Source organism: Spea bombifrons, chromosome 7, assembly GCF_027358695.1.
Source record: "Spea bombifrons isolate aSpeBom1 chromosome 7, aSpeBom1.2.pri, whole genome shotgun sequence".
NCBI classification, from domain to species: Eukaryota; Metazoa; Chordata; class Amphibia; order Anura; family Pelobatidae; genus Spea; species Spea bombifrons.
Genome location: NC_071093.1, coordinates 41,911,632 through 41,932,799, shown reverse-complemented (window position 1 = coordinate 41,932,799; position 21,168 = coordinate 41,911,632). Strand labels below are relative to the sequence as shown.

Here is a 21,168-nt window from a genome sequence, read left to right as displayed (position 1 = left end):
CTTCTCTCTGATCTCTGATCTGCCGTCACTTCAGATTACGTTGTTATGTATTTTTGGACAGGTGAAACTGACTGGGAAGATCGGTCATGCAGCCGACATCCTTTGGGTTGACAACAGCCTTCTAATTACAGCGACTGGAGAAAGCGTTATAAGGTGAATTGTGTGTCAGGCATGACTTTACATCACAGCTTTTTATGCTTTGGGTAATTTCCTAGTTTAATTCTTACCTTGGGACGCTAACTACAAGCATTTTCAAGATATATTCGCTTGACTCTTCAGTTTGCAAATTCTGCACACTTGGTCTTAAGTCAAAAAATACGCAGCAATTTCTAGATGAAAACATGCAAAGAAAATACTTTATCATTTCTAGAATGCTGATTCCTGAATTTTTAGTTTTTGCTTGTTTTTATTAGGTTCTGGGATCTGGAACGAGATGACAATTATGTACTTTTCCTGGATGAGCAGTTGGGGTTTGAAGCTGGGGAAAATATCAACTGCATTTCATACTGTAGTGCCAAAGGTAGAGTATGACGTCTTCTTCTCAGGATTATGGGGAAGACACTGTTTTTGGGTCTGGGGGATGCAGAGTTTCCAAGTCGCTGTGTATGGTTTTGTCGGCATCCTCAACTTTGTTCCAAAAGTACCACTAGCAACAGATTCTTCCAGTACACAAATTAATTTTTAATATTATTACTATTACTTACCGAATACCATTAATTTCTTACATTAAATTAATCCCAAGATATCACCTTTACCTTTCCCTATTTTTGGAAATCTTAAAGGGCTTCATAAATAGATCTTGTTTCTGTCAAAAAAGTTGTAATTGTGATTTATTTGGTGTCTGATGAACACATTGCATTGTTGACATTATACTTTTTTTCCCCATTTCAGGTATACTGGCCACTGGAACTAATAAAGGCAGGGTGGCCATGTGGGGCAGGGTGCTCCCTGCCGGGGAGAAGTCTATCAGGGTAGATGGGAAGGACGGTTGGAAACTTAAAACGCCAACTGAGCTGGAAGGGAACATCACGCAGATAAAGGTAAGAAGAAGAAATGATAAACTTTATTGGAGAGCTAGGATACAGCGTAATGCAAACAAACAAAACTTTCTCCTGCAAAATAAAAGTTCAATCAAACTTTCTGTGGAGTAGTATTTTTTTGTTGTTGCATAAACTGCATTATGTGAGCGTTGAGAAGAGTGGATGTCATTTTACTGTTTGGAAGCCGGTGAAATGGGATCATTGTGTGGGTTGGTAGTTTAGACCTTCAGTGAGCAAAATCATCAAGAGCAAGTGTAACTTACAGATCACTTTACAGGTGCAAGATATGGAAGCGCATCTGGAAATTACGCACGGTTAATCCCAATTCTTTACCTTTTAGACAGAAAACCAGCCTGTCTGCCACAGGTGTTTCAGTAGTAGAGGGATGTGGGCAACGGGTACATATAAATATAACTTCATTTCTGCCCTGACAGTGTCTACCGTGGCTTGTTGTAATCTCTGTGTCCTCTTTGCTTAGCTTTTGGAACCTGGTAATGACTTGTAACCCGTGCCTTTACTATCTCTCTGGGGTTGCAGTGGGGCTCCTCCAAGAACCTCCTGGCCATGAACAATCTGAGCTCCGTGCTTATCCTCAGTGAGCAGATAATGTCTTCTCACTTCCACCAACAAGTTGCAGCCATACAGGTGGCTCCCACCCAGCTCAACGTGACTTACTTCGCCACTGGGGCAACGCATAGCCTGCGGACTGACATGTACATTAAAGGAGTGTTTGTTACTAAGGTGCGTGAACAATTAACTGTTATTAAACCCCAATCACACAAATTTCTCCCCAAATCACCTACCTAGATTTATTTTATTTATTTAAAGGATTGATTTACTTTGCTTAGAATTGGATAGTGAATCTTACACGTTTTGGGAACAATTAATAATCATTGTTATCGTGTCCTCATTGTGGCTTCATCAGGAAGCAGTTGTCGCGTGGAACGGGAAGCAGGTCACGACGTATGAGTTGGAAGGACCAACACTAAGGAACACAGGTGAGATCATCCGGTGTAAGAGAAATCAATGTATTTTTTTTAAGATGAGTCTCATCTGGTTCATCCCAGTAACATCAGGAGGAACCTAAGGTTTGTGTTTGAGCTGCGTACCTTATGGGATGGGGAAGCCAATAAGCGACAAGAGTATGAAACTCACATATGCCTTTAAAAGATTGATTTGAACTCTGATTCTCTGAAGACTGATTTGAATATGATAGTGCTAAATAAAACAATATATAATAATAAGAAGAAGAATTTGCTCCCTGTCTGCAAAAATCTGGGACTAAAGGTAATTTTATATATAGCAGCCTTTTTGTTTCGTTGACCTATCTTTCTATTGTTATCTATGGCTAAAGAAAATAAATGCGCTGATCAGTCTTATTCAAGAACAGCAGTGAACAAGCAGCCATATTAAGCCGTGCTGTTCTTCATTGTGTAGTGGTTAGATCACACTCATCGTAAATTCATTGTTGGGTTCTAGGTTCCTTTCTGAGTGATTCCCCGGTGCTTGCAATGCATGAGGAGAACATTTACACCGTAGAACCCAACAGAGTCCAGATTCGCACTCTGCAGGTGAGCACGAGAACGTTATTCTTACTAATATTATGCTTTGCCAGTACTCCTAATAGGCTGCTTGTCTTTGTTTTCATAGTCAAGTGTAGAATCTCCATGATCCTGTGTGATTTTTAATGGGTACATCATTAATTCATGGAAGAAGAGGATCTGTCACTAGCCTGTAGTAAACGTCTGCAAATGTTTCAAACCAGAACATGAAACGATTAACATCATTTACAGACGCCTCTAGAACAGATAATCACCTTATAATTAATCTATATAATGAAAAAATTTAGCTGCATTCTCCTGTATTAATGCGAAAATGCTTTTTAAGGGTCAGCACCATGAAGCAGGGGAGGTAATTTTTTTCCCATGCACTTCCTACTGGTTTTACTGGCTGGATATCCCTGATTCAGTTAAAGATCACTCCATGAGGGAGCCTACAATGCATGAGTAAACCTGCTTTTCTTTTATCACTCAGGGTACTGTCAAACAGCTCCTACAGTTCTCCAAGTCCGAAGGGAACCCGTGTTTGCTGGATATTTGTGGCAACTTCCTGGCGGTGGCAACGGACACCGCTCACTTCAAGATCTTTGATCTCTCAAGGAGGTAATGACGTTTGGCTCAGTATGATCAGTTGTCCAAGGAGCCATTATTTTGTTAGCTGGGGCAGTAGAAAAAAATAGTACCAACTAACTGACAATCACATGGTATATGTTTGTATATATATATATATATATATATGTGTGTGTGTGTGTGTGTGTGTGTGTGTGTGTGTGTATATATATACTGTATATAGATAAAATATTGGTAATGTTCTTGTTTTTTCCCCATGCTGCAATCATCTCGTTACCAGTTTATTAAGCTAGTATCGCAGTAAGGCAGAGCATGCTCAGTAAATTATTGCCTCTGTACTGGAAAAACCTACCAATAAAAGTCAGAAAGTCATTTGGGATGTAATATGCAGGTTTAATGTTTATTTAAAGGGAGGCCAAACCTCACAGCAACTGCAAAAACCTATTGGAGCTGGCGCCAGGACTGGAAGGCATCGTGTCTGTGAAGTGTAACTCCAACGGAAGCAAAGTCAGTATCATCGCAAACAGGGTAAGTGACATCTGCGATTACGTTTAACTATTTTGAAACAGGTGGAGGTGATGTAAGTGACCCAATGTTCGCCATAAGATAACAGTCGGGCATTGAGACAGTTAAATAAAGGACATCATATCTGGGCCCAGATGTCCACCAACAAATATGAGCTGGGAGAGGGGCTTAGGGAGTGAGGAACCTTAGGGCAAGTGGTTTAGGCATAATAGTCTTTTGTTCAGTTTCATGCTAAAATGCGCCGAAACATTACAAGATTCCTGCCTCAGTCTGAGAAAGAGATCTGGGATGTCCCAGAAATGTATGTAACTTTACTTTGGTTTTTATGTTGGCCAACTTTCAGATCCATTTTCTCTTGGGGTAATGTGATTCCCCCTGCCAGATATATAGCTTGTAATTCCACAATATTACCACTGAGTGGCGCACAGTCCTCCTGATAAGTATAACAGATGCTGATTCTCTAATTGAATTGTCTCTCTTTCTCTAGCCTGATGGCAATCTGGACTCCAAAATGTATTTCTATGATGTTGAACTGGACACTGTGACATTTTTTGACTTCTGGAACGGAAAGGCAGAGCAAACAGAGTCCCCCACTAACCAGGACGCAGATCTGTAAGTGGCGCTGAGCTGGGGTGGTTTTTGTAAAATATATAAGAATGAATCTCCTTTGTGAGAACCTTTTTAGCTTCATACAATCTAGAATGGTGTTCCTTCCTATAGACATAGTTTATTCTCAAAATATTCATTGTATTCCATGTGTTCCAAGCTGTGGGAGTCAGCAAAATATTGCGTCTTGATCAGTCATTAAAGGAGAGCGTCCAAGTTCTGTAATGCTAGCTTTCTGTGATCGAAAATCTATCCAATTACCAAAGCTGTATTGTAATGCAAATCTCAAATAGCATTGGATTAAGGGTGCGATTTCCAGTAACTATCTGGCCTGGCAGCTTTATCAAAGCGTTAATATTCCAACAGGAATGCAACCAAGGTTCTTGACCGTATCCCAATCAATCAATTCTGGGACCAGAGTGAATCTCGGCTTATCGTGTGCGAAGCCATGCTGGCTGTTCCAAATTCAACGCAGTCATCACCAAAACGGTACATGGACAAGCCAGTTGATGTTCCTCAAGGAAAGGTATGATTGATGACACCCGTTTTAGTGAAACCTTAAACATATAACTTAATGTTTTAAATGATAACCAACCTTGTCCAGTCAATGGCAGATAAGTATGCAGAGTGGAAATCCCATTGGGTGACACTCATAACCCTCATGCCGTGTATTGGTTACTATGTGTGTATTGTTAGTGTACATGTGTATGTAAACATACATGGTCATGGAAAGTGAATAAAATGTAAAAGTTTCTTGCTGAAACACACAGCGATCCATTTTTGAATATGTCAATTCGTTTACCAACGTAAAAATCAAATAATTATCTCAAGATTCCAATGGTTGCTGGATCTCGGTATGCAACCTTTTGTCCTTTGCCGGTAAATCCAAAGTATTGTAGCCAAGTTTTGTGTGAATAAAATAAAAATTCTTTATTGGATCACACGGCAGAAACCAGTCTGACATGGTTCATAGATATTTGGCAGAACATGTCAGCCTGATTTCCTCCGTGTATTTATGATCTTAATGCGATCCAATAAATAATTTTAATTTTATTCACACAAAACTCCACTACAGTACTTTCGATTTACTGGCAGAAGTGCGCTGCTTGCTAGCTTGAATGTTATTTATTGGATACTTTGTTTTAGCAGCACCCGGCTATTGCCTAAGCTCGGCTAATACCGCATATTTTATTTGCAGGAGGACATATTGGTCATGTCATTCTTCAGCACCCAGGAACATGGATTACTGCTTCAAGAGACATTCCCGCGGCCTGCTTCCCTCCAAGCCCTTCTTGGCATTGAAGTCCCCCATTACTATTTTACTAGAAAGGTCAGCACTCATCACTTGGTACATACAGCCTATCAGAAAGCCATGTAGTGATGCTGGGTTTAGTGTCCCACCAGTGACTTTTCCATTGGTAAACACACAAACGTACAGCATTAAAGAGAACACCGCCATTCCAATACCTCTTTGGATTACTGTATCCAACAGCGCTGATGTGTACACCGTTCATATCTCAGTGTTTTTCTTTCGTTGCATGTCACGACATTCCACTTTTCACCTTTATTTTCATGCTTTTCATTTACAATGTACTTATTTCTACTTTATTTATACATTTGTTTTCTTTGCCTGTTTTACTTTTGAGTTTTGATGTGTTTTTATTTATTTTTTGCCACCCGCCTTCAGTTGTTATTTCGGAGGGGCTGTGCCTATCAGCCTGTTGTGAGTATAACACTGGAATTCACACACACTCAGTTCTGAAATTTTTTACCCCAAAAAGGACACCGTACATTTTACAACCGGGCAAATATACTTCCACGACTTGATAGATGATAGCCGAAGTACATTGTGCTTTGGTCACTTATATTTAGTTAAAATGTCACAGCCAGGCAGAAAATATGACTCCTAAAATCTTACTGATGGCCCATAATTTGTTTGTGCCGCGTAAATTCAAATATAATTACTTGTAGACCGTGGTTCTAGGAGATGAGTAAGATAGAAAAGACGTATTCTAGAGAAAAATCCTTTAGTGGCAGGAATATATATATAAATGCCCGTAATTACTCTTGTCGAACTACGTTTTTTTATTATTATGCTTTACACAGCCTGGGGAGGAAGAAAAACCCACGCAGGTAGAAGAAGGGGCACCACGGATCCCCCAGATGGTGTCGAAAAGGCCCCTGCGCGACTTTATAGGACTTGAGGACTGTGACAAAACCACCCGGGAGGCAATGCTCAACTTCAGCTTTTACCTCACTGTCGGAGATATGGATGAAGCCTTCAAGTCTATCAAACTCATCAAAAGGTAGGACAGTCCGGATTTTCCTTGTCACGCCCCACCTCGGTCCACCATCGCCTGCGACAGTACTGAAAAGCTAGTATCATGGGAAAAAAAGAGTTTTTTTTTTTCTGAATTAGCATGTGCACTTATAGACCATAATTAATGTTTATTACTCTGTGAGTCAAGTACTTCCGTACCACTGGGCTCCTTTTCAAGTCTTGGAGCGTGACCTTCAGACAAGATCTGGAACACAAGGTTTACGCTTAAGGCGCGTTACCAGGAAATCCGAGGAAATGCTGCTACAAGGGAATTCTTGTCCTAGGACACGCTTATATAGAAGTAACGTTATTGTGAAGTTTTTCACGCGCCCAACCTTTTTTTGTGATTTACTGTGTCGGCCCCGAGAATGATATAAATCTCTTTTATTTTCATAAATCAAGCTTTGTGGTGTCAGGGCATTAGCAACTCCAAACAGTCCACATCTATTGAACGGTCAGGATGGGATAATACGTTCTAACAGCGATGATCCGAAATGCTGATTGATTGATTTATTTTTTGAGGCAAGTTTAATAGCACTGGGAGGATACGGGAAATGTTAGACAAAGTAAAAGATATTGGGAGTAATTGGGTATACCGTATCCCCCCCATCAAAAAATATCTACGTGTATGTTTCACAAAGACGCACATTATTGCAACTCGAAATGTTTGTACCCCTTTGGGACTTTAATTAGTTAAATAACAAAAAAACAACAGGTTCAATATACACTAATAATTTTTTTGTGATCAAATAGCTTTTTTTGATAATAGGTTAAAAATGTAAGCTTTCATTATGATCCCGCAGACCAGCTTTGGTGATGGACTCTCTTAGACATCCGATAATGGTTTGTCTTTCTTTTTTTTTATTACAATTATTAATGATCACTTCCTCTTAACATTTCTGTGCAAAAGATGAGTATCTGGGGTCAGCGTGACGAGAGCGTATATTTGATTAGTGATGTGCTGGAGGATTCGGAAGCAAAGGACGTAGGTCATATTTACAAGGAAGCCTTTTTTTGTGCTGATTCCAGCGTTTGCAACTTTTCCTTCACATCAAAAGGGAAATTAGTCCAACCTACTCGCCTTACCTCATTACATACAATGTAGGCCGCTATAATGGGGGATCTTACAATGAAACCTTTTACTTGTCACCTTTTTTATTATTGCTAAAATTATTTTTTGTTTTAAGAAATTACTTTTAAAACATATTGCGTTGCCTTCTGTTTTAAAATGATTCTAGTTTTACATAGCATAATCTCTTTGGACAGCTGCACATTTGTCTTGTGTACATGTTCTGTCTCTCTTATCATGGTCCTGTCTACTAGACAGACACCCTGACTTCTGATCATACTGCCCTGTGATAAAAAATAGAATGGCTCTGTCTTAAGCATCCAGAAGGACTTTCTGACTAAAGAAAGGGTATGGAGGAAAGCACTTCATTAGCACTGCCATAAAGAATGAGCTCAGTGTGGTGTAGGGCAGGGTAAGTCACCCAAAATATCACTGACAACATTAATGGCCTCCGGGTCGGCAGATAGTTTATTGGAAAGCGTTTCAGCTGAAACAATCCACCAGCTCCTACTGGGAGAAAAGATGGAAGATCCCACAGATACCTAGCAGAGCAGCTACGGGATCCACTATATGTGAAAAAAGTAACAATACACCAAAAGACAATAAAGCGGAAGGTTTTTACTTGCTTATTAAAGTTGATTTTACAAACCCAGAGTGATAAATAATAACACAATACAAAAAAAAATAATAATAATATAATGTTACCCGGTGTTCATATGTATATATTGATAATTATAAACTTGGTGAATTTAATTTCTAAATGTTACTGGAACCGTATGTACGTGGCTAGGGGTGTTACATTTTTAACACTTTTATATATAAAAGGACCCCACGGGAGGAGATAGCATACAGTAAATACACTTAAAGGTGGGGCCTTTCTTGGGACCCCCACTTCTACATGTGCACCTCTTACAAGCTTTACCTGTGTGAGGACCCTGCTGATCTAGTGAGGTAGCAGAGATCTCTCTTCCTCTTACCCCTTGCTTTGCTCACCAGTCGGGTGAATGAATGAATGAATGAATGAATGAATCAGGTATGACACAATTACAATGTGGGCTAACAAGGTAGGGAAATAAATGCTCTTCCTCACACTTCAATTCAATATTCTATAGGGAGCTCCCTAGTAACTTGGGGTCTTCATCTTTGCTATTATGCCACGAGGTGGGGATAAGTGCTACAAGTGTGTAATATTTTTCATATGATGAGATATATTGGATCCATTTAGAGAAGGGATGGGAATCTGCATGGTCTAGACTCTTAAGGTTTCCCATTAAGAATATTCAGGGTCCTGAAAGATTCTTTTTACAGATGTAGAGACCTTCTTCTAACAAATATCAATTAGCAAGACTTCAAAGTAAATGTAAAATGGACTCCAACCGATGAAAATAGGCCGACGTCCCCAAATGTTCACTATTTGTTTGGTAGCATCATCTAATTTAATTAGACGTTCTACCCTCGGCGGCGGCTGTACAAATCCTTCTGTATATAAGACTTTCCACCATCATAGAGTTTGAAAACATTGCACATTCCACTGCAACAGCTTCTGAGTTCTCTTTTCCTTTGTAGATATAAATTGTATGATATATATATATTTATACATTGAATATTTATGGCCTTGTGGTTCCTCTGTCTATATGTTCCACGGACAGAAGAACTCTGATTGGTTAACTTGCTTGGCAATATATTTGCCGTCGCCAAGTCCATTTTTAGTCTGTTGAGGATCAGTTGTCCCGCAAGCCTCGGTCAACATGGAGACTCCACGTAATCGTTCTCCAAGCCTCGGCGGAAGCGCGCGGTGAGAGTCCGGCTGATGACGATGACACGTGGAGCCATGCAGTCCTCACGGCGATGGAGGATGTTCCAGATAAGGATAGCAGCTGCCAAAGTTGCCAACAGGCAAGCACCAATGTCCATGTAGCAAGACCAGGATAAGTGAGTGTGAGGACCAATGCGGTAAAAAGTCACCAGACCTATGACCAGCACGAAACCTGGAAGAAAACAAACATTCTTATTATGTATCTTATCTTTGAAGAAGCTCTTTGATAGAGATCAGTTGGCCTGTTTTTGGAAAAATTTTGGAAATCGTAAACATGAAGTCCAAGGAAAACCTGATTTTGGTTGAATTCCTGTTGTAGGTGACACATTAGTTTCTTGGATGGCTGAACTCTGAGAAAAGGCATTGGCCGTATTCAGGCCAATATAATACTTGCTGTGGTCAGGATGTGCCCCCAGTCACCCCCCACCACAGGCGTAAAGGCAGATTAAATTCTTCGACACATTGAGAAGGTCTGAAGACCCCAAATGTATCCTCTGATTGGAAAATACAAGGACCCGGATACACGCTTAAGATCTAGAATACCCCCGCTGGCTCTGCGCCTTCTGGTTCCAGTGTTGTCTTCATGGCCTGTCCATCTATCCCTACCATCACTCGCTCTGTGCTAAACTGTTCACACCTCCCAAGTGCCCCGGTTTTTGTAGGACAGTCCTAATGTAAACCCACTGATGGATTTATATCTTTGCCATGGAAAGTCTTACTTAACATCTGGTCTGCTTCGGACATTGTCGTAATGTTCCATCCCCAAGTACTGTTGCTCTCAGCCGTACTCCGATACAAAGCATTATCGCAGTTTAGCTGCTGCGTCCCTGTTTTTCTCGGGAAGGAAGCTCTCCCTCTTATTATTATTTAGTCTCTCGTTGGCATACAGCGACCCGCACGCTCCCCGCGGCTAAATTTAGCCTGCCTGTCGCTTCCCTCCTTTTTTGTGAGCCGCGGTCTGCTGTGAACGCCGGGCCGAGGGACAGAGACTGGAGGGCGCCAGGAAGTCCCCGTCCAGGACGAGGAAATGCCTGTTACTACCTGTTATGCAAACTGGGTCTGGAAAGCCTCGGACATGAAACAAAAAATGGAAGGGGGTGGGGGGGGCTGATTCATAGAGAACGAGTACGGAGGAAGCCGCTTAAAGGGGCAGTCCCTCTAACATCTCAATGAGGTCGGAAGGATCGTGTCTACCGCTGCCTGCCTGGGATCGAAACCGTTAACGGATGGTGTCCGTCGCTACCTCTGTCACTAACTAGACAATTGATGATATAATTAAAATATATTACTATTATATTATTATAATATTTCTCATTTTTAGATTGAATGGTGCTGCGGAAATTGTTGGCGCTATATAAATAAACGATAAATAATAATATAATAAATGGACTATTATGTCTTATTACGGCTGGAAGTAACTTGTAAGTACAAACTTTTAAAAGTGGCCTTATCCACTAAGTATTGTCCAGTCAGCAGTTGCTATGACGATAAGACCACTTTAAGAACTTAGCCCCAGAATGGTGTTTATTTACAGAACCTCTTTTGTACTAAATTGGAAGAAAAAGGGAGCGCCTTACTTGGGTCGAGCCTTATCGGAGTACTTTAAGAGAAGTTATCTACGCGCTTGAGTGTTTAATTGATGCAGCGATGTATAGAAGGGTAATCGGGATGGATTGGGGGGTCTGATTATTTTTACTCGGGTGCATCTGCCCCTGTTCTGGGTACGCATTTATTTTTTTACATTCATAGTCGTAAGGTTTGACGGCGGCACTTACTAGCCAACTGGAACACGGCTGCAATGGCTTCCTCCCACCACTGGGAGTCCTGAGTGATCATCGGCAGCTCCAGAAGGCCCATGAGGAAGATGAGCTGGCCGGCTGTCAGGGCGGCGGTGGCTATGAGGTTACAGGCCCTCATCATGTCAAATTGCACTGGGGAGAAAGACAGAACAGACGTTTAATCTCACACACCGTGTGTCTGCAGGCAACGTATCCACCAACACCAGGAAGACAACACCACGCTCGCCATGTTTGCCACGCTGGTCTGGCTTTGTGGCCCTGGGGAAGTTATTATTAGTCGTAAAAAGCCACCATACTACACAGCGCTGTACCATCTCCCGGGATCGACAGACCGGTTGACTTCCATTGAAACATTACATTAGAAGAGTGCTGAGGGACTTTTGAGGATGCTGGGAATGGTAGTCTAGAGGGTTGATCTCATCTGTCTTTAGTAGCCTTTATGACTAAGCGCAATGGGAGTTCTAGTCCAAAAGCAGGTGATGGGCCTCAAGCTGGGCAACCATGTATATCCAGTACCCGCTGGTAGCTCTCTGGCCTTTGTGGAACTTGTAGTGATCATCAAACCATGGTTTTAGCGCAGGTTTGAGAAATAACACACATATATATATATATAGCGCGTGATATGACCATAGACTACGTTATGGGTTTTAAGATCGCGCACGATATTTGTCACAGAGCTGTGTCATAGCAAAAGGTAAGGAACGGAATCTCTGGCTAGTAGGAAGCTCTTGAGAATGTTCCTCCTAAGGGTAATAAGATGTTTGAGAACCAATAAGTCTACGGGATTGTCTGTTCTGCATAAAAACCACAGAGAGGAGGACCAGGCGGTGTTTGGCGTAAACAGTTTTATTCTGTTATGTTACCCGGAGATAAAACCATCGGACTCCCAAAGCATGGCGGTAATGGCCGTTGTCAGATGGTCTTTGTGCGGTTCGGACCTCACCTACCTGGGATCTGCTCTCTCCCTTCCACTCTGCACTAATAGATTTTTCTTTTTTTTTTTTTTTTTTACAAAGCTGGAAACTGTTTAAAAACCAGCTTTCTGCATGTGGTGTTTGACCTCCGGGGGAACATTGGTGGGGGAGGGAAAATGAATGATGAATGTTTTATTACCAATGACCTCATGCAATCTGAGCCCTTTTCTCTTTACCCTTCCCTTGCTGTAGAGAGCACAAGCCCTTTAATCGTTCTTATACCATCCCAATTTCAGTACCCGGTCACGCAAGAGTTAACCATTAAATGTCACGGATACAAATTCCCGCTTGGAATGGGGGGGGGGCAAATACCAGATTTCACTGGTGCCCAGGGCCCTGGATCTTCCCAGAGAATGGATCATTGGGAAGCAGGAGCGCGCCTTTAACGTATCGCCGTACAAAGTATTCTATAGTATTAAACATCAATGACATGGTTTTTAATACCATATATCTTTCTTCAATGTTCATTATGTTAACCAGCCAGGTATCTGTTGAGCCAGACCATAATATCACATTATTATTATAACAATTTATTTTTTAATCACTATAACATGAATACATTAATATTTTTTTTATCCTGTATATAGTTCATCATACCATTGGATATTCAGGCTGTCTTAACGCTAGAAATAAAACCTGGCCTGAGACTTGCTGCACTCGCTGAGTGGAGTGATGCCTCCTAGGACTGAGTGGCCCACTCATTAAACTGGTTATTTCCATAGATACTCTTCAGCACAGGAGATGCTGTGGGTAACCCTACTGGTTCTAGGATCCTCTATGTGTTACAATGTATTAAATCTATTATTTTCTCGCTTCCTGCGTGATCTGTTCTAAAATATGCTAAAACGAGGAGATTTCACCCCAGAAGTGGGGAATCTGCCGTATTTCTATGTTATTCTTCTGTCTAATCCGTGTTATAGTTTAGACGGGACGCGTATCTGTGATGTGCAGGAAGAATGTTTGAGAGAAGCCGTGTTTTATTTGGATTTTTCTTTTTGGAATTGATTAATGATTCATCTCCCCGAGCCCCTGGTTGTCTCGCAGTGTAAGAGATCACATGAGGTGAGCGTTTTAGGCGTCTTTTTCCGAGAAAGCAAATACTCGTATTGTTAAAGATATTGAGTAACACTACGCTACCCGTTCTAAAGTTTGGATTCACGTAGAAATTTCCTTGACTTTAAAAGAAATGCACATTTTGTCCATTAAAATAACATGAAATGGATCAGAAATCCAGCTCAGACGGGGTTAATGTTGTAAATCACTATTGTACCTGGAAATGGCTGATTTTTAATGGAATCTCCTCATAGAATGGCCCTTTATCACTCCCATCACTCCTGTGTTCCAATGGCCCTTTATCACTCCCATCACTCCTGTGTTCCAATGGCCCTTTATCACTCCCATCACTCCTGTGTTCCAATGGCCCTCTATCACTCCCATCACTCCTATCACTCCTGTGTTCCAATGGCCCTTTATCACTCCTATGTTCTAATGGCACGTTGTGTTCACTAATACAAGTTCAAGTTTAAAAGACTAATTGATGGTTAGAAAACCGTTTTGCAATTATGTTACAGCCAGAAATGTCCTTGTTTTCCATGATCTCTCCACCTAATGTATCGGTTTGTCTCAGTCTGTCAATTCTCGTCTTGTCAGACCCCTTGTATATATGTATTGTATTAAGTGCTGCGTAACTTGTTGGCGCTATATAAATAAAAGATAATAATAATAATAATGAAAAGGGCTAAGTGACCCCAAACTTTTGAGCGGTAGTGTGTCTCCGCAGCTTGCAGGTGAAGGCTTGATTGTGATATACGGATACTCACGTTTGACTGTGTTGCGGGATTCCTGCAAACCAGAGATCTCTGACCCCCAGCCAATGGAGTGGCATTCCCGTTCTTCCCCTTGCCCCGGCCGAGGGTTAGGTGCCAGCACCCCTCTTCCAGCCAAGCACATCTTCCACAGTCCGACGGTGCGCTTGCGTCCTTCCTCCAGAGTCTGGTACACCCAGTTTGGGGTGAAGGCAGCCACGTTATTTAGAATGAGTGACACCAAAGCCACCGTGACTGCCACAGCCACCAACCTCTGCATGCCCATCGCCCGTTCCCTCTGAGCTTCCAGATCCTCAAACAGGACCCCTGCTCCTCCGGACAGGGTCAGGAGCGGCTAGAGGACATCTCCACTCATTCTGAGAGTCGACAGCCCCCCAGGAATAGTATTGCCCAGGCAGCTGACTTAGAAGTCCCATGAAAAGGAGATAGAAGACAGAAGACCTCTATCCGCACTCCTGCAAAGTAACTTCTACCTCCTCCACACCAGGATGCAAGAGCATTCCTGTCCGGACCCCCAAAGAACTACGAGCTCCGGCTAACGTGCCAAACCAGACCCTCTTCTTCTCACGCCCCAAGGAGACAGATGTGTTCCAGATGTGGCCTCCCTCTCGCAAGCCCACTTAACAGCTCGCAAGCCCCTCGAGCAAAGAGGGCGTCTGTAACGATGGCAGCGTAGAGGTGCCACACGTTCCAGATGCAGGAGAAGCAAAGAATCTCTTCTATGGACGACAACAAAAAGAAAATCCTTTATAAAATTGACGGGGGCCAAAGGACCAGTTTATCCAGCAGCTGCGAGATGATGGAGGAGCCGTGTAGTGTGTCTGCTCTCTGTGTCAGGGCTGTAGGCAGAGGAACAGCCAGGGGAGGTAGCAGCTGATAGGAAGTTTTTTTTTTTGTTACGGATATAAATATTTTTGGCATGGAATTCTGTTAATTTGTTTCCTCTCTGTCTCTCCGAAAGGAAATGGTTGTTTTTGTGTTGCAGTTTCCCACCCCCTTTTTCCTTTTTTTTTTCAGCCATCTCCACCCCCCCCATCTCTGAATTTTTCGATCAAACAGACAGAGGCTCTCAACTGAAATTCTAGCAGGATCCGTATCAACAACGGAGAAGAAGACCCTCTCCATCCCTCTGATTTAATAATATTTTTTTGTCAAGGAAGGCAGACATAGAAAGATCCATGAGATCAAAATATAGAAGCGTTCTTAAACACCAGCTGCTCATCCTTGTGAAGTTCGGTGTATGGTCTCGCTCCAGATAATACGTTTCAGAATAAAAAACTTTGCCGGATTCATTTTATGAACCTATTGGTTCTCAAAAATATCTTATCACCCTTAAGAAGAACGTTCTCAAGCACGTCCTACTAGCCCAGCTCTAAATTTCTGGGGCCAAAAATACAGAAATGATTTTTTTTTTTTTATCAAAGGCATTTAAAAAAAAAAATTGTAGGGCGTCCTCTTCTTAACCGTTCCCTGTGGTTCAGAACTAAGCAGAGGATCTGAAAATCCCCAAACCTGTGCTTTAGATCTCAAAATCTGCCAAACGTCAAGGATTTCTCTGATCAGCTTACGTGCAAAACATGAACCCGGAGTGTAATCGATTGTCGTTTTCTGGATTCTCTAGAAAAACCTTTCTAAAAGATTCTATTTTCCAGTTTACTTTTCAAGGCAAACTGGGAATATTGGCCTTTAATGAACAAATTCCTATAATAATAATAATAATAATAATTATAAAATAAATAGTTTTGCAAAATGTATTCCTCTCTAAATTGGGTTTGTTCCTTAAGTAGCCAGAATATACTTTTAGTAGTGGCTTCAGTACCGTATATATTTTTTTCTATAATATAATTATATATATATATATATATATATATATATATATATATATAAAGATCTATATTATATTATATATTATAAGATATATATTATATATTATAAGATATTATATATTATAAATATATATATATGTATAGATGTGTCCAGTAGGGGGTGCAGTTGAGGCAGCATAGGCTTCTGTCCAATCACATCAAAGCCACGCACTAGGCATATTTAACAGGAAACCCCTATCTTTTCCGACAAAAAAAGTTAGATTTTGCTTCTTGGTGAAAACCGGAGGCTGATTCCTGTTTTTCAGATTTTTGTTGGGGGGGGGCAGTGATTGTGGAAAACAGCTAACAATTAAATCCGTTAACGATTTCAGCGCCACGGTGATCGCTGAGTAATTAGGAGGCCGCAGAGTTCGGCCTTAAGTGGAATTTTAAGAAAACTCAAGTTCACGTGAACAGCTTATAATAAAACTGGGAACATCTGTTTTCAGCCGGGAGAGAAGATTAAAGGCTCATTTTTGGGGTATTTAGGTTTTGCGTTACTCAGCTTGTGTAAGAGTATCCCTTTCATCATTTGTGTTCGAACGATAATTGTGAGATACATTTCAAAAATTCAGAAAGACGAGCCATTTCTCCTTCTTTTTTTTTTTTACCTTTTTTTTTCATAAAGCCCAAGGGCCTGCTTCTCAGTCATGACCCCCCTACAGCCGGTGATCGTTAGCTGTCCGGGGGGGGGTGTAAATAAATCCGATGATCAGGGGAATGAGTGTCTTCCCAGAAAGGGAAATGCTCTTGAAATATCGGGAAGCGTCTCCAGCATCGCTCCAGCTGTTTACGCAGAGGACAGGCCGTATTACACGCGGACCCCCGGCAGAACACATGGGAAACGTTTACAAAGCCGCTTCCCGGTAACACGGCAAAGGAAGTTCTCAGGCTTTCAGCGGAGAGTTTCTTAGAATTCCAATTTATTGTAAGAGTGAAAGGGAAACCTAATTACTGTACTAATTCCCCAATGTCTGGCTGCTGCAGCGAATCATATTCTCGTTGAAAACCCTTTTAACGTTCCTTTCTAAAAAACTGATATTTAAACCGGCAATTGATCCCCCCCCTTTTTTTTCTATTCTTCATCACTAGACGGCAGGGAGCGGAATTCCTCAACTACAACTAAAACTCCCATATATAACACCGCTCTAGACGCTTTTTCAGTATAGCGCACAGAAACACATTCATATGCGGAGGGGGCTTAGTATGTCTTCTGAATTTATATATAGTATGTCTTCTTACTCTGCGCTCCACCACTTTCCATTTGGTCTCTGGCAGGGGGGGGTGAGTATTGGACGCTAAACAAAGCAAGGCATGACGTATTCCCCGTAATTACGCTCTCAGACGGCAGTATTAGTCCCGCTCCCCCCTCTCCAGCATCATGTCTCCCAACCACACCTTGCATCGCGGCGATGGCAGGAAAAGAGCCATCACAATGTGTCCCGCGGCATCGGCCTCCGAAGTGATGACGATCCAAAGGAAGGCCCGGGGTACACACCTTATCCTCCCCGCAACATGCGCGTGACATGGTTCCACAGAATGTGGGGGTGCGATAGTCTGCACAGGCTACACCAAACCATCAATGCTCTGCAGAGTTCTCATTTTCTCAATAGATTAAAAGAAACATAATGTCCAACAGGAGTGGGGGGGGCAATAACTCAGAAGCAGATTAAGTCATTTCTCTAGTACGTACCTAGAGCGGAGTCTCCTGTGTGGACCGTCTGGTGGGGATCCAACATCATCATCATCATCATCACCCGTCGTGCGCCCTCGATAAATACACACTATAGTATCATTATAATTCCCGTAACTTTTATTTCTCAGAACAATTTCAAAATCCAGTCTTGAAATTAGATGAATCTTCAAAAAAATATTTTTTTTAAATCACTAGACGGTTTTGGCATATTTATCTTATTATCATTATCATTTATTGTTTTACGTAGCGCCATCATATTCCACGTAGCGCTGTCCAAAGTGATCAGAATAAAAACAAACAGCTGACTGATGTACTCCCGTTTTATAGAAAAGCAGAAAATCTCATTTATCTTTATCTTAAATGTCATGATTTTTTATATGTCTTTTTTTTGTGTCTTGGTGGCCCTTTTGTCTGTATGCACGTCCTACGTCTCTGATGCTCCTTTGGATCTAATCCATTTTATGTCATCCTCCTGCACCATTAACCTCCCTTCTACATTTCTTCTCCCTCCTCCTATCTTTTGTTCTTCGCCTTCATCCCTCTCTCCCACCTTTTCAGCATTCCGGTGGTTTACGCATCCTCATCATTCATTAGAAAACACTAAAAGCCCTTCTCCCCAGCCCACCAAGCCTTGTCCTTCACTCCGTTCTCCTGCTATCTCATCCACCACTTCACCATGTCTATAGAGCACTCTCCCCGTCCCTCGCTTTGCCCTCCCGAGTATCTCCAGGCATGGCTTTCCTCGTTCAATCAGCGCAGGAAATCCTCTGTCCGCACGATGGTGGGAAAAGGACGGTGTTTACTGTTGGGAAGAGCCTCTGTGTACGTGTTCTCGTGTTTAGCTGTGGTTGTGCTTTCCTTCGAACTGTAATCATAAACAATCATCGCTGTCCATTAACCTAGAAAAAAAAACCTCTAAAAAAATATACTCGCCGGCCAAGATCCAAGAGTTTTCACCCAAAGTACGTTGTCTATAGCGCCCCTTGTGGTCAAACGGGAAACTACAACCGAACTAAGACTACATCTTCTAATGATTTGGAGGATCTGGAACCAGTAGGGTTTATACCTGTGTATAACATACTTTTTTATTATTTTTTGGTTGAAAGGTATTGTTTTTTAATACACAATTTGTTGCGTATTGTTGTTGTATCTATACTGATATATTTTAAAAGGCCAATGTGTAGCGATGTATAATTGGGTAAGTATCTTATTCAATCTCAGATTATCACCAATGCCGGTTTTTGTTATTTAAAAAAGATACCAGAAGGTAATTAATGATTTTTTTTCATGAATTCCTTTTTTAAAAAAGAATAAATAAATTTGGGTCGGTTTTTCGCACTTTGCTCTTTTTGTACATTCTCACCGTGATTCTTCATATAGCAGACCAAGCATGAGCTTAGGGTCCTCGCTTACATTATGTTTTAAAATGCATTTTTTTTAAATATATTTCAAATATTCCAATTTTATATAAGAAATTAGATGCTGATTGCCTCTCATACCCTGCAGCGAGTCAGTCTGGGAGAACATGGCGCGCATGTGCGTGAAGACCAGGAGGCTGGACGTGGCCAAGGTGTGCCTGGGAAAAATGGGTCACGCACGGGGTGCCAAGGCACTGCGGGAGGCTGAGAAGGAGCCCGAGGTGGAGGCCAAGGTGGCGATGCTGGCAGTGCAGCTGGGCATGTTGGTGAGTAAATGCCCACCTCTCTTCTAAAAATCACTACTGAGCGAATGTTCCCCTGCAATTGAATCGCAATGCGTGTTTTACATACATTCCTCCATCTTCTCTCTCGCAGGAAGAGGCAGAACAACTGTACAAAAGCTGCAATCGCCATGACCTACTCAACACGTTCTACCAGGCATGGGGCCAGTGGCAGAAAGCCATTGACACCGCCGAGAGCCACGACAGAGTCCACTTACGCACCACTTACTATAACTATGCCAAGCACTTGGAGGCTATTGGAGACCGTGAGGGATCACTCAGCTAGTGAGTAGCGCATGATGAATAATAGTACAGGCTGTAGTGATATTTTGTATGAAGATTCATTTTCTAATTGTAGTCTTCATAGAGTATTGAGGGCCCAAACTGGTAAAACCAACACAATCAGTACACTTCCCACTGGTTTCCATAGTAATTGCATCACTTTGCGTTTGAAAACTTTTTAAGGGTGACCACCAATGTTCACTTTTTCAGATCTACCCATAGAGACTTCATTGTGAAATAATAATCATTTCTAGGTCTTTACCCAGTATGGCCCAGTAGGGCAGAGAAAACATTTCCTCCTTAATGGTCTGCCCTGTGTGGTTGTAGTTGAAGACCTCTTTAAGATATAATGGGATGTAAAATATTTGGTTTAATGAGTTGAGTACAAACCACCAAAGCAAGCTCTTCCTACAACATGGAGCGTGATACTCCAGCCATGGTGAAGACACAACTTATCATATCTAAAGGCTCTCCTCCTAGCTTTAATTTTTGGTTATTGGTACTGGTTTTATCTTCTGGGGTAGGCTAGGATTCATTTTATGGTGCATTTGGATTACCTATAGAAAGTAAATATCAGACACAATGGGGTCAGCATGAATTATTTACAGTGATTATATCCTTTGATCAGCTACGAGAAGTCTGACACCCATCGCTTCGAGATTCCGAGAATGCTTCTGGATGACCCTCAGGCCTTGGAGAGCTACATCAACCAGAAGAAGGACAAGTAAGAGAACCACTTCTTCTTCCAAGCTCTCTGAAAATATATGTCATCAACCCAACTATCTATGAAAAGATGAGCCTTGAGATAGTTCGCCCAAAATATCCTCTTCTCCGGTTCCCCCCTCTAGGAACCTTTGGAAATGGTGGGCTCAGTACCTGGAGAGCCAGTCAGACCTGGACAGCGCACTAAAATACTATGAGATGTCTCAGGATTACCTGTCTCTGGTCCGGGTGCACTGCTTTCTAAAGAACATCCAAAAGGTAGCTACACTGCGGACTTATGGATAATTAAGTGGAAATTCAATATTTATCCACTTTTTTTTTTCTTTTTCTTTTTCATCTTGGCCTGTTTTTCTCCTGATGGCATGTGCTCTTCCCCATGAATCTCTTTTGGTCTCCCTGCTTTATTTAAATCTTTGAAGCTTTTCTAATGCCTTTTTATTTGGGCGGACAGGATCTGCCGTCACTTTCTATGTTTCCGTGTTTCTATTTATGACTTGCATATTGTAATGAACATCAGCTTTCTCCGTTCCAAGTTCTTCTTCCTTGGTCTTAAGACGTGTTTCTTGACGTCTTGTGGTTTTTTTTTCTTAGGCTGCGGAAATAGCCAACGAAACGGGAAATCTAGCAGCATCTTATCACCTGGCGAGGAAGTACGAGAGCCAAGGTGAAGTGAAGCAGGCAGTGCACTTCTACACCAGGGCCCAGGCCTATAACAACGCCATCAGGCTCTGCAAGGTACATGGGTTACATTTATAGAGGTTCCCTCAAACCTCAGCCGAGGCCAGACTGTGACTTTTTA

The 21,168-nt window shown here is 41.8% G+C and overlaps 2 protein-coding genes across 2 annotated transcripts in view; one reads left to right on the top strand and one right to left on the bottom strand.

Moving 5' to 3' along the window:
* The window catches only part of IFT140 (intraflagellar transport 140), a 28,255-nt gene that overhangs the window by 3,638 nt on the left and 3,449 nt on the right, over nt 1–21,168 (top strand). Inside the window, 17 exon segments of the mRNA XM_053471503.1 lie at nt 62–153; nt 414–520; nt 892–1,040; nt 1,578–1,781; nt 1,966–2,038; nt 2,520–2,611; nt 3,075–3,202; nt 3,580–3,697; nt 4,182–4,315; nt 4,667–4,826; nt 5,499–5,630; nt 6,407–6,606; nt 19,172–19,349; nt 19,459–19,649; nt 20,275–20,370; nt 20,495–20,627; nt 20,961–21,104. Of these exon segments, the coding sequence (XP_053327478.1) occupies nt 62–153; nt 414–520; nt 892–1,040; nt 1,578–1,781; nt 1,966–2,038; nt 2,520–2,611; nt 3,075–3,202; nt 3,580–3,697; nt 4,182–4,315; nt 4,667–4,826; nt 5,499–5,630; nt 6,407–6,606; nt 19,172–19,349; nt 19,459–19,649; nt 20,275–20,370; nt 20,495–20,627; nt 20,961–21,104 (2,331 nt within the window).
* TMEM204 (transmembrane protein 204) lies at nt 9,155–14,631 on the bottom strand. The gene is made up of 3 exons (XM_053471502.1): nt 14,099–14,631; nt 11,281–11,436; nt 9,155–9,677 (listed from the first exon to the last, which is right to left on the bottom strand). Exons 1-3 carry the CDS (start codon nt 14,367–14,369, stop codon nt 9,433–9,435), a joined length of 672 nt encoding a protein of 223 aa, XP_053327477.1. The 5' UTR covers nt 14,370–14,631; the 3' UTR covers nt 9,155–9,432.

Bases quoted from the DNA above. Each gene is read 5' to 3' on its own strand.
- TMEM204 (XM_053471502.1), bottom strand. From the start codon at position 14,369: ATGGGCATGCAGAGGTTGGTGGCTGTGGCAGTCACGGTGGCTTTGGTG. The intron at 11,437-14,098 runs GTGAGTATCCGT...CTTTCTCCCCAG, and splicing joins ATCCCGCAACACAGTCAAAC to TGCAATTTGACATGATGAGG. The intron at 9,678-11,280 runs GTAAGTGCCGCC...GTTTTCTTCCAG, and splicing joins AGCCGTGTTCCAGTTGGCTA to GTTTCGTGCTGGTCATAGGT.